Source organism: Oryx dammah, unplaced genomic scaffold (genome assembly GCF_014754425.2).
Source record: "Oryx dammah isolate SB20612 unplaced genomic scaffold, SCBI_Odam_1.1 HiC_scaffold_20, whole genome shotgun sequence".
In the NCBI taxonomy this organism is placed as follows: domain Eukaryota; kingdom Metazoa; phylum Chordata; class Mammalia; order Artiodactyla; family Bovidae; genus Oryx; species Oryx dammah.
This window is the reverse complement of record NW_024070204.1, coordinates 31635874-31648621: the sequence shown is the minus strand read 5'-3', so window position 1 is coordinate 31648621 and position 12748 is coordinate 31635874. Positions and strand designations below refer to the sequence as shown.

Here is a 12748-nt window from a genome sequence, read left to right as displayed (position 1 = left end):
TAGGAGAATCTAGGTCTCCAGAGACCTGCTGAGACCTTGGGGCTCCAGACTGCCTGTGGGAAAACATTTATACTCCCTGCTGGTATCTGGTAGGATGGAGCCCCCTTGCTGTGTGGTTCTGCAAGGCAGCAGCATGGGATTTATGGAATAGCTACACAGTGGAAGCCATTTGATCATTAGATGTGTGTGTTTTTGAAGCTTTGTTAAAGACATAATATATCAGGTAGAACACACATATATATACAAAATGAATGTTTTTTCCCATTCCCTGAGAGAAGAGAGGATTGAAAATTTGCCATAAAGGATATTTACAGATGAACAACTGTTTAACCATGAAATTCCAAAAAGACAGCATCCTTATCATGCCCTGAGTGACAAAGCATTTTAAGGTCGAATTAAAGGAAACAGTGGCCAATGGGTTGCAATGAAAAAACACATATATTCTCTGCCCACAAAGAATATGTAATTATGGGTGATGTGCATATATTTAAACAGATCAATGGCACATACGGTGTCCCATTTGGTTGGTAGATGCCCTGGTAGGCTTCAGGAAGAAGGGGAAGCCCTGGAGGTGGTCTCACTGTTGCAGCTTCAGAGGACAGTTCTAGGACATGTCCTGTGACTAGATCACCTCACCATTAGTCAACGATGCTCTTTATTCAATCATGGAGATGCCAAGGATGTCAGAGGTCATTTGCAGAACCAAGTGTTTAACTACGAAGAATTTTCCACAATGGAGATTGTGGGAAAAGCTACGCAGACACAGAGAAGAAAACAGAAAGGATATACACCCAAAATGCTCATTGAAATTATTGTCTTTGTGTGGTGGGCTAACAGGTGGTCTTCATTTTCCTTTTTAAACCCTTCAGTGAATTCAACATTTTTGTAATAGACAAGTATTACTTTGAAAATAAAGCAAAAATAATGTCAGGGTTAAAGGAATAAAACCAGACAGTTTAATTAAGATAAGTAGATACAATAGATTATGCCTGCCTCTTTGCCCTCTTTGCATACACTGGCCCTCAAAGAGTCACCCAACAGAGGCTGTCTCAGTCTGCCCCAAGGCTGTTGTGATGACTGAATGAATCAAATGTGTGGAAGTCTTTTGAAAGGCATAAAACCCTCTACACCATTAGGAGAAGAAATGCATCAAATACAATTATCTTGTATCAGCATATGCCACTTGCACAACACTGTAGGCTCTGAATGCTTCTATTATGTGACAAAAAATAAAAGAAAAACTACATAGGGAAAAAAAAAGAATAATGTATCTTAGGCTCAAAGTCAAGCACCCAACTGCTATTCCAATAGTGCATCTGGGGAGCTTCCAGCTGAGCAGTGGGCATCTCTACAGAGTCAGGTCCTACCTATTCTTGTTTGTCAAAGTCACTACTTTCCAAAATGAAGGTGGCTGTGCAATTTGAGAACTGGGATTTTTTTTTTTTTTTAATGGCAAGAGGCCTGAATTATTTCATTGTTCAAACTGGATACCATAAAAATACATCTCTCTTTCTTCCCCACCATTAGTTGCTCCCTTCAACATTTAGTCTCCTTCTGAGGGTACTTTTGTGCAGCTCTGTCTCCCCCTCATGGCTCTGTTCATTTTTCATTTATAAATCCATCATTACCCAATCTCCGGTTGACAAATGCATGCAGTAAAACAACTCCCAACAGCTCAAAATCATTGCAAGGGCTTTACTAAGGGAACTGATGAGTCAGTGAATAAGATGCTAGCTGAATTTTCATTCTGAGTTAAAATATCCAGAAAGACTGAATATTTATATTCACAGCTTTTACAGAAAGGCATAATTTTGAAGCTTTTATTTATTTTGGGGAGAAAGGAAAAAATTAGGTTAACAATGAAAGCAGGCTGAAATTATATATAAGGCCAAAGCATAAATTAATATTTGAAATGAGGCTGCATACTTGCTGGTCAGATTCACTTTTTAAATTTTTGAATTTTTGGAAAGAAGGGAAAGAAAGATGAATCACTTGGTCTGAGATATGAAAATCAGGCTGTTATTCCTCAGTCTATACCGTTAATGGTTTCTTCCTGTAGTCAAGGGAAAAAGTAATAGTTCTACATTGGATTTCTGCTGTGGTCACCATTTATTTAGACAAATATCATGTTCTACATGCAGAAAATATTTTTTCCTTACTCCATAGTAATGTCTATGTATTTTTTTAAAATACTGAGTAAGTATAAAAAGTCCGTGGAGTCATGGTCATTAGGTTAAATACTATAAAATCCACAAAATAAAAAATCAACTTGTACAACAACCCTACAATGAGTGAATATAATTTCCTGCATCAAAGAAGTAAAAAGCATTATCATAGAAGATTAAGAATTATAAAACAATTTTCTCTTATAGTTAAAATGGAAAAATCTTTGGAGACTTATCTTGTAAATAAACTAGCTAAGATCCAATTTTATTATGTCAAGATTCAGAACAAATAGAAATCAGACAGAAGGAAAGACCCATCACCCTGCCATGGTTAATGTTTACCGTCTCAGTGTCTTCAGGGCAGCTGATTTCTTAATATTCCCGAGATATTTTTCTTCTCTCATATGATAAGGTATTAAAGGCTGTTTCTTTTACTTCAAAACAGTTGTGTGAATAGTTCATTTTTTTTCATTCTCTCAAAGCTACTGACACCAATAAATTATAGCCTCTGGTTTTAACATAATTTAAGTCTAGGTTAAAGAATTGGCGGGGGGCATATGTATTCATTTCACATGTGTCTAGTTTTGTGTGTATGTGTGTGTTCTACAATGTTCTCACTTCTGACTAGACTCAGGGCCCATGTACACATGTTGACTGATGGCAAGATCCAGAGAAATAAACCAGGAGGAGGTACCTGACCCAGAGCAGGGAGCTGATTGGCTTGATGTAGTAATATTCTACTGCAGCGTAACAAACGACCACTGGGTTTAGCAGCTTAAAGCCACACCCATTTATAATCTCAGAGTTCTGTAGGTCAGAAGTCTGGGTGGGCTCAGTCAAGTGCTCTGCTCAGGGTCTCACAAGGCTGAAATCAAGGTGTTGGTGTAGCTGCCTTCTCATACAGAGGTTTGAATGGGGAAGAATCAGCCTAGAGCTCATGCAGGTAGAGTCTGGCTTCTTGTGGTTGTCGAGGTCCTTGTTTTCTTGCTAATTGATGGCCAGGGGTCAGTCATTTCCTGGGGGTCACACTCAAGTTCTTCCCTGTGGCCCACTTCACCTTCAAACCCCAGCAATTCTTGTGTTTGAGACTTTCTGGCTTCCCCTTCTGTTCCCAGCCAGAGAAAAATCTGTGCTTTTTAAACAGTTGATGTGATTTCATTAGGGTCACCCAGATAATCTCCCTGTTCATTAACTTGAAGCCAACTGATCAGTAACCTTAGTTGCTTCTGCAAAGTCATTTTGCCATAGAATAGAACAGAATCATGAAGACGGAGAGTATAGAGGCCACCTTGGAATTTGGATGACCAGATTTTAAGAATCAAGAGATCTAAGAATTATAACCATCTAGGGGGTCACTTAAATCCATGAGCTTCATCCTTATACAGTGGTTCTGTCATTCAAAGATAGGAAGTTTGATGGGTGGCCCTTACATCTTGGCTCAAAGCAAGTCTCTTTCTAGTCCCTTCACCCTTATATCCTCAAAGCCCTGAAACTGTGAAGTATCTGCGCATACATAACGAAACCCCTCCTATGAGAACACTCCATGGAAACCATGGTGCCATGCCCAGATGGTGTGACCTTGTGTGATCGGCTACTAACAGATATGTAACATGGCTGTGTGCTGGCTCCCACAGTGGGCTATGTGTCTACACTGAATGTCACACCTGTTTGGTGTTTTATTCCAGACTCAGAGGACAATGACCTTGAGATCACTGTTGAGAGCATTGAGGAGCATGCCCCCTCATTACCGCTGCCTTTGCATCAGCCACCTCATTGGATGGACTGCCTTCCTGTCCAACATGCTCTTCTTCACAGACTTCATGGGCCAGGTAACAGACACGTCTGCACGCACTCTTTGTCTCACACACCAATCACTCCATCAGCACCTGTGGGGCTTCTGAGTACCTCTAGGCTGGGCACAGTAAGAGCAGAAGAGAGAGTACCTTCCAGGGGCTGGCTTATAGACAAGTTCCAGAGGGAAGTGTCTACACCCTGCACAGTTAGAGGACACTATGGGACCAGTGCTCGATCAAATACAACAAATAAGGAAAATTTGAGGTGAGCTGTAGTGGACACAGCAGGCTTAATAAAGGAGGGGCAGTGTGATTTGGGTCCTGAAGGGTGAGTAGGAATTGGAGAGGGAGGGGACGGGGAGGAAACATTCCAGTTGGAGATAGGACTGGCATGTGTGGAGATGAGTCTGAAGCCTATTGGCTCTACCAGAATAGGGGTGACAGGGTTGCCTAAGTCAGGTGGAGCCAGATGGTAGACAGGAGGAGAGATGTTCAACATTTGAAGGATGTTGTTTAGATTGGAGGCAGTAGGCATTAAGTCCTCCTGAGGGTCCTTGAGTGGAGGTGTGAAAGGATGAAAGGGTGCCACAGTCATGGGGGAATGAGGTCTGTGCCCCCAGCAAGGGGAAGAGACACAGAGCACACACTGGGAACTCAGCGGCCCCAAATCTTTCTTGCAGATCGTGTACCACGGGGATCCCTATGGTGCCCACAACTCCACAGAGTTCCTCATCTACCAAAGAGGGGTTGAGGTTGGATGTTGGGGCTTGTGCATCAACTCTATGTTCTCCTCACTTTATTCTTGTAAGTAAGCCTCCTCCTCTTGAGGGTGTCTTCTAAGGGTTCTGGTCTAGCAGAATCTTGGATTATATTTTTGGTAAATATATGGAGATCAGGAAAAACCTTTTTGCCTTAGAAGAGACCACATCAAGTAGCCTTTTCCCAGTGAATCCTGGGTACCATTCTCCATAGCAATTACTTTGTACTTAGAATCAGGGGGCTCCTGATCAAGATACTTTGGGAAATAAGAGGAAACCTTGGAAACAACATGGTAAAATATTGGATGCATGCGGGATCGTCACAGCCAAGATGATTGATTAACAGCAGGTCTGGGTTCTGCTACAGTGAGATCACCATGGGGTTTCATAGATACACTTATCAATCTAGACAGAAAATAGGAGGGATGGTTAATATGATAAGTGACAAAAGTAACATAAAAATAACTTTAGCTCTGATCAGTAGGATGGTATGTTATAGGAGCCCTGTTCTAGATTGAGGACAGCTTTTCTTCTCAGGCATCAGCTTTCCATGGGATCTATTAACTTCACCCCCCACCTCCAACCTTGGCTAAATTTATCTATGGGGACACTGTATTCAGAGGGATTTCTGGGATTGGATTTAACTATGTCCGAATGGATGTCCTCTAATTTTAGGGCATCACACAGGCTCATTTTGTGCTAGCTAATTTGTATGGAAATATCCAAGTGCTGTACACATTGAGTTAAATGAAAACTCAGGCCTTTAAAATGTATGCAGGTCCCTCATTTGGAGTGGAAATTTGGAAGCTTCTTCCGTATTGTGGGAAAAATAGCTGATCCGCAGGGCAGAGGTCCAGGCTTTGGACAGCCCCAGGGGACAGCAGGGTTATGGCCCGGGTGGAAGCAGGGGAGGCAATGGAGGACAGTCCATGGTACCATTCCCAGGGGCATCATGCTGTCACTGAAGTGTGCTTCTTGTTGGGGAGGAAAGTGAATGTACACAATGTCCCCTAGCCTGGCATTCAGCCCTTTGCCCAGCTAAAACACAGCTGAAAACCTGTTTTGAGGTCAAGAAAATCTCTTTAAAGTATAGCACAGCTGGGGAAAGGGGACCTAATATAAGCCTATCCAAGAACCCCGTAATCATAAAACCATAGAATTCATTATTTTAAAATTTATGGTAACCAAATAGTGGTGGCTTGAAGCTTACATTTCCTTAGCAAAACCCTTTTTTCCCCTTGTTGTTTAGTTGCTGAGCCATGTCTGACTCTACAACTCCTTGGACTGCATCCAGGTTCCTCTGCCCATAGGATTTCCCAGGCCAAGAAAACTGGATGGGTTGCCATTTCCTTCTCCAGGGGATCTTCCCAACCCAGTGATTGAACCTGAATCTCCTGCATTGTCAGGCAGGTTCTTTACCACTGAGCCCACCAGGAAAGCCCTTTGCCCACCATGGGCTTCCCAGATGGCGCTAATGCTAACGAACTCGCCTGTGAGTGCAGGAGAAGTAAGAGACACAGGTTTGATCCTTGGGTCCAGAGCGTACAAATTAAGAAGAAGAAGAAAAAATAAAAACTTGCAGGAGGACAATTTCAAATACCTAGAATCAGGGAGCATTAGACTGAAAGGATTTAATAACTTATCCATCTCACTTTGTGCTTTCAAGATGTAGGGCAATTATTTACTACCATCCTCATTCTTTTAAGAGGAAAATATTTTTCTAAAAGTCTTTAGCCTTTTAATTTTATGTCAATTTTAACTTGTTTTCCTCAAAGAATCCCTCCCAGGGACGCTTCCATTATCTAGGTTGAGTTCCTACATGAATTTCATGGCTTTTGAAAATTCAAGAGCATGTTATTTTTTAGGACCTTTCTACTTAAAATCTCTCTATACAAGAATCCCTCCTATTTTAATAGTTTTTGAAAGTTATATTAATGTATAAACCTGTGATATTCCTAAGATGGTGAGTTAGAACTAAAATGTTCTTTATAAAATACCAACCAGCCCTGCCTAAAGATCTTCAGGGGCTCCCATAAGATAGAGTGGAGGTCCTGACCTTGGTGCTCCAGGACTCAGAGTCTGGCCTGGCTGATCCTTGGACCTCAGTCACTCCCAAGCAGGAACTCTCCCAATGACCCACTTCCCAGCCGGTCTCATGTCTGTGTGTTTATATTTGATTTCTTCCACCTGAGCTGCTGTTTCTCCCTCCATACCCAGCTAGACCCAACTCCAGTATGACCCTGTTTGTGCCATCTCTCAAGTCTTTCCCTCTGCACTCCAACCCACTCTGGGCAGAATCAGTCATTTGCAGCAATTCCAGAGTGCACTAGATAACCCTGGATTTTGGACTCATCACATAACACTAGGTTGATGACCCAGAATGTCTATCCAGAGGGACTTTGGCAGGGCAATCTGGCTGCTGAGGTAAGAGATGGGGGATGGTGATAAAGGATTGTTTTTAAGCTCCTTTCACACTGCCGGTACACTTAGATCGATGAGTACAGTCACACTGAGTACTGAAATATAGCCAATTGTTTATAGCATAGACTACTGTTCAAAGCTGGGGCCTAAATCAATCATTTCTCTCTAACCCTAAGGAGAGGCACCATGTTATTTAGTATCAGAAACAGCATAGGGCAAGTCAACTTGGCTGACAGTTATTGATTTCACTTCATAAATAAAGCATTCTTTGCCAGATTTTCAGGCTTGGTAGTGAAGTTAGCTGTGTTTCCAAATATCTTTTTATCACCTTTTGCCTTCTTCCTGGTTGGCCCATCTACTTGGTGAGAGCATTTACCTAATGAATATTGATGGTATCTTTCAGGTACTGAGACAACTTATATTCCATTTTCTGTATAAATGTAATGATTAAGCAAACTATATTTATATTGCTTTTATTCTTAGCCTTGACAACACCCCTCCAAACATGGCATGAATTTAACAGAGGAAGCAATGTTGTTCCTTTAACATTTTCAGAATTCCAAATTGATACCAATGTAATACATAATAGATACAAATTTAATTCACCTGCAATGAAGGAGACCCTGGTTCAATTCCTTGGTCGGGAAGATTCACTGGAGAAGGGATGGCCTACCACTCAAGTATTCTTGGGTAGCTGTTGTGGTTCAGCTGGTAAAGAATCCACCTGCAATGAGGGAGACCTGGGTTCAATTCCTGGATTTGGAAGATCCCCTGGAGAAGGGAAAGGCCACCCACTCTAGTATTCTGGCCTGGAGAATTCCATGGACTGTATAGTCCATGGGGTTGCAAAGAGTCAGACATTACTGAGCAACTTTCTCTTCACATATTTAATGCATAATTGATATAACAATAATACAAATGGAATACAGATGAGGTTTCTTGTCTATGCAATGTAAATCCAATAATTATTTGAAAAGATATGGGAAATTTCACTCTTAAGTAGGCACATTTCTAGTTTCTATCATTTATCTATCTCCTGGGTACATCTAGCAGCATGAAGCAGAGGAAAGATAAAACTATGGATTAAAATAAATGATTAAAAAAGGAAGATAAAACATTCTTAGGGATTTTCCCTAATGTGGTGAAAAACAGGAAAATATTTTAAAGCAAAATTTTCAGTTTTAAAGAATGAGCTCTACCATGAGTCTTTTATGAGCAAGCCAAGTTTACCCGCTTTGAGGAGACCCCAGTGGAAAGTCAACCATATTCAGCAAAGTCTGTGTTTTTGGAATTATGATAGCCAATGTTAACTTGATGTCTTCTGTGTGCTTGGCATTCGGCTGGGGGATTTCACAGCTATTTTACTTCATTTGATCCTAGTAACAACCGCCAGCAAGGATTTTACTAGTTCCATTTTTCTGATCAAGAAGCTGAGGTTTTGGAGAAGTTATAGAGCTTGTCCAGAGTATGAGGGTACCAGCGATGGGGAGGTGCCTGGCACAGCAGGGTCCCCTGACTGGACTGGGAAGTGCTGGTATGTCAGGGCCAGTGTCTGCAGGTGATGTGGTTCTCAGGTTGTGGAGACAGCATTTGGGTGGGGTGGAAAAACTGAATGATTCAGCTTATTCCATAAACTCTGGTTATGTTCATTTCCTCCAACCTGACTTTGGGTCAAGATAGACCTGGATTGTCATTTTGGTCCTGCTGGGATAGATCCCTGTGAATTAGAACTGCATTTTCTTGCATGTCCTGCAGCCCCAGGGTCCCAAAACAAAGGTGGGCTTTTCAATCATCTCTTCTGCTTCTTGTTGCTATATACAGCTGCCCACTACACAGTCCCTGGTCCTTCTCTGCAGAAAAGAAAATCAACCCAGGAAGGCAATCTCCAGCTCTCCTTTAGGCAAAGGATTCAAAGCTGATTCCCAAAACCAGCTGTTTTCAAGCATAGATAAGGGGGTTCTTTTGCTCTTAACTCAATATCAAAAGAAAGATTAAAAAAAAACAAAAGTGAATCTTCAAAAGCAAAGGTTGTCTGAAATTATGAGATGTTGTGAGGCACTGCCAGCTATAATTTCTCCCTCTCTTCTCCCCACAGACTTCCAGAAAGTTTTGGTTCCCTGCGTCGGATTAAAGGGTCTTTACTTTATGGGGTATTTGCTGTTTGGCCTGGGCACAGGATTCATCGGGCTCTTCCCAAATGTCTACTCCACCCTGGCCATGTGCACCTTATTTGGCGTGATGTCCAGCACCCTGTACACAGTACCCTTTACCCTCATCGCTGTGTATCACCGTGAGGAGCAGGTGCGTGGTCGAACCTCAGTGCCAAGTGATGTCTGGAGCCACCTGAAGGCAGGGGGACTTGGTGGGAAAGTGTCGAGCAGAGCTGGAAAATAGGGGTTCTCGAAACTGCAGCACTAACATGTCCAGCCAGATGCTACGATGGCCTGGCCAGGGCATGACCACGTTCCCAGCCCACCCTCTCCTCCTTACTCTGAAGCCCAGTGCACTTGGGAGCAGTCAGACAGGCACCATTACTCCCATTTGTCACATTGGAAAAGGGAGGGTTGGTAATGCTGAGAAGCCAGCCCACAATGACACAGAGACAAAGCAGGGGAAACTCTGGGCTTATGGCACGTGCCATGCACCTGCAGCCGTTTCTGGGTGCCACAGTGAGGGCCCCGGCCCTCAACCACTACAGAGGTCTGGTGCCATTTCTGGGAGTTACTGGTTGAGCAATATTTTCCTTGGAAATGGGGTTTTGGTAAGTCATGCCCGGTGTGCAGGGAGGAAAGCTGGTGGCAGCTGGTTAACTCTCTAGCTGCCTCAAGGGAGGCCCGCCCCATCTCCATTTCCATCTGGAAATTCAAGCCAGAGGGCAAGACTCCAAGTGGCTGGGAGTTTGGGTTGGGTTTTTTTTTTTAAAGCGTTAGGTTGGGTATTTCTGCTCTAAAATTACCACCTTTTCTTATCAAAATATGCACCTTTCCCCCTGAAAATAGGCTTACATTTCCTCAACTGTAAAAGCTAAAGAGAACTATTAGCTTATCCATCCCAGCAGGAAACTGCAAAAACCCTGAACACATGTCCATGTGACTAGAACACTGGCCTTCTTTTTCATTTGATCTGGCAAGCGCAGTGCGGCAGGGTTGCACTAGGTGTTAAAACATTTAAACAAGAGTTGTAGCTGTCTTTACTCCTGGCAGACATCGTCACTAATGTTTCAATGCATGGCAGGCACTTAGCTGCTAGAGATACAGCTGGCATTGAGAACCTCCCCTCCAAGACAGAGCTGTATGATACTAGGCCCCAAACACAGAGGCTATGGACTCAGAAGAACCTGGATTCAAATTGTGCCTCCCCCATTTGGCAGCTATGGGACACTGGGGAATCATAAAGTGGAAAAAATAGTCACTCAGTTGTATCCAATTCTTTGTGACCCCATGAACTGTAGCCCGCCAGGCTTCTCTGTTGGTGGAATTCTCCAGGCAGGAATACTGGAGTGGGTTGCCATTCCCTTTTCCAGTGGATCTTCCTGACTCAGGGATCAAACCTGGGTCTCTTGCATTATAGGCAGATTCTTTGCTGTCTTCGTCACCAGGGAAGCCCGGAGATCTTGTCCATTTATTTACTAAGTGTCACTCAAAATGAGTTCATTTTTAGATGGGAAATACAATGACATGGTTCAGCAGCCACAGTGATATGCAAGTGTGAATCAAATGGCACCTGCCTCCCTCTCCCTTCACTCTTTCCCTATTTCCTCCACCCCCTACCCCAGGCCCCTACATGTAACCACTTTCTTTAGACTTTTGTCTATCTTTCTAGTATTTTTGAATGAAAATCTAGCGATTACGAATTACATTTTCTCATTTTCCTTTTCTTATTCAAAGGATACTATGCATTTTCCTGCACAATGATTTTTTTAAATTTAATAGTGTAGGAATTATCTTTCAGACTCATAGAGCCTTAGTTTTCTAATCAAATGGGAATGATACACCCACCTTATAGAATTGTTGGAAAATTAAATGAAATGAGATAGTATAGGTAATCTGCTTAGCATAATGCCTACCTGGCACCTTGCAAAGACTCAAAAAATGGTAGGCAGTAGTATTGTATTATTGTTATTAAGAGGTTAATGATAATAATATGGGCCTCCCTGATGGCTCAGATGGTAAAAGAAAAAAAAAGTCTACCTGCAATGAAGGTTACTGAGGTTTAATCCCTGAGTCAGGAAGATCCCCTGGAGAAGGGAATGGCTACCCACTCCAATATTCTTGCCTGGAGAATCCTCATGGACAGAGGAGCCTGGCCGGTTGCAGTCCATGGGGTCACCAAGAACCGGACGTGACTGAGGGGCTAACACTTTGGGGCCTCCCTGGTGGCACCATGTGCCTCTGGAAAGGTGGTAAGCATGAATGAAATAACGTAAGTGAAAGAGCCTTGCTCAAGCCCCAGCACGTATATGATACCTGATAAATGGCAATGCTATCAGCCAATTCAGACCAAATGTCAAATAGTAATCAAACATTAATCTACTAACCAAACAACAACCCTATTTTAAAAGGTTTAATTGCTTTTTTATGTTGCCTCTCCTAACATATATCTGTGATTCAACATCCTCCTGAAAGTGTTTGAACTTTCAACTCTAGGAAGGGATGAAAAGGGATATTTATTGTTTCTAATCCACTGTATTTATTGAATGCTTAGGAAGAGAGAATTTTGTGTTCTTCATCATTTAACTCCCATAGTTAATATTCAAGATTTTGTGGCAGGTAGGGGGAACAGGCAGGGGGTGGAGCTTGAATCAGATAGCAGTGTCCTAAGGTTGTGTTGGAACTTGTTTGTGTGCCATGACTACTTTGGCACTGCAACAGCAGAGTTGTGTGTTTGTAACCACAGCTGCAAGTATCTGTTATCTGGCTTTCTAAAGAAAAAGTTTGCTTGCTGACTCTGCCCTATGGAACAGCTGGCATAGATCAAATGCTGTCCCTGTTCTTGCCTTGCAGAAGCAACGGGCCCTGGGTGGGGGCCCGGATGGCAGCGGCAGAGGGCAGGGCCTGGACTGTGCTGCCCTCACATGCATGGTGCAGCTGGCTCAGATCCTGGTCGGAAGTGGCCTGGGCCTTCTCGTCAACACAGCCGGCAGCGTCGTCGTCGTGGTGATCACAGCCTCTGCGGTGGCACTGATTGGCTGTTGCTTTGTGGCTCTCTTTGTTAGATATGTGGATTAGGTCAATAAAGAGACATGGTCCCTAACCTCAGACACCGTGGTGCATACAGCACGAAATCAATTTTTATCTAGCTCTGCGTTTTTTGTATCTGCCCTTTGGATGCCACGTGTTTTGACTTCAACTGCAGTTGCTGCTGCTGCTGCTAAGTCACTTCAATCGTGTCCGACTCTGTGCATTGCTATCCCTTATTCCCAGCCAGCTCTGTCCACATCAGTCTCAGTATTTCAAGCATGACTTGTCTTAGGAGAGACTGGGCCATGCCTCCATTCACTGGTGGCAAAGGGCAAGTATGGATGGCAGCACCTCCTTGCACCTTTCTCCCTGAGTCACTGCAGTGGAATGGGGAGGCAGGGTCTGTTTTCCACAGGGCATTTTAGGCCTTG

At 43.1% G+C, this 12748-nt stretch overlaps 1 protein-coding gene across 1 annotated transcript in view; it reads left to right on the top strand.

Annotated features, from left to right (window-relative positions):
• SLC45A2 (solute carrier family 45 member 2) overlaps positions 1-12425 on the top strand; it is a 33309-nt gene extending 20884 nt beyond the window's left edge. The window contains exons 4-7 of the mRNA XM_040262293.1: positions 3851-3994; positions 4639-4762; positions 9233-9438; positions 12141-12425. Coding sequence (XP_040118227.1) covers positions 3851-3994; positions 4639-4762; positions 9233-9438; positions 12141-12365 — 699 coding nt within the window. The 3' untranslated portion in view covers positions 12366-12425. The remainder of the gene's footprint in view (positions 1-3850; positions 3995-4638; positions 4763-9232; positions 9439-12140) is intronic.
• Positions 12426-12748: the final 323 nt, after the last annotated feature.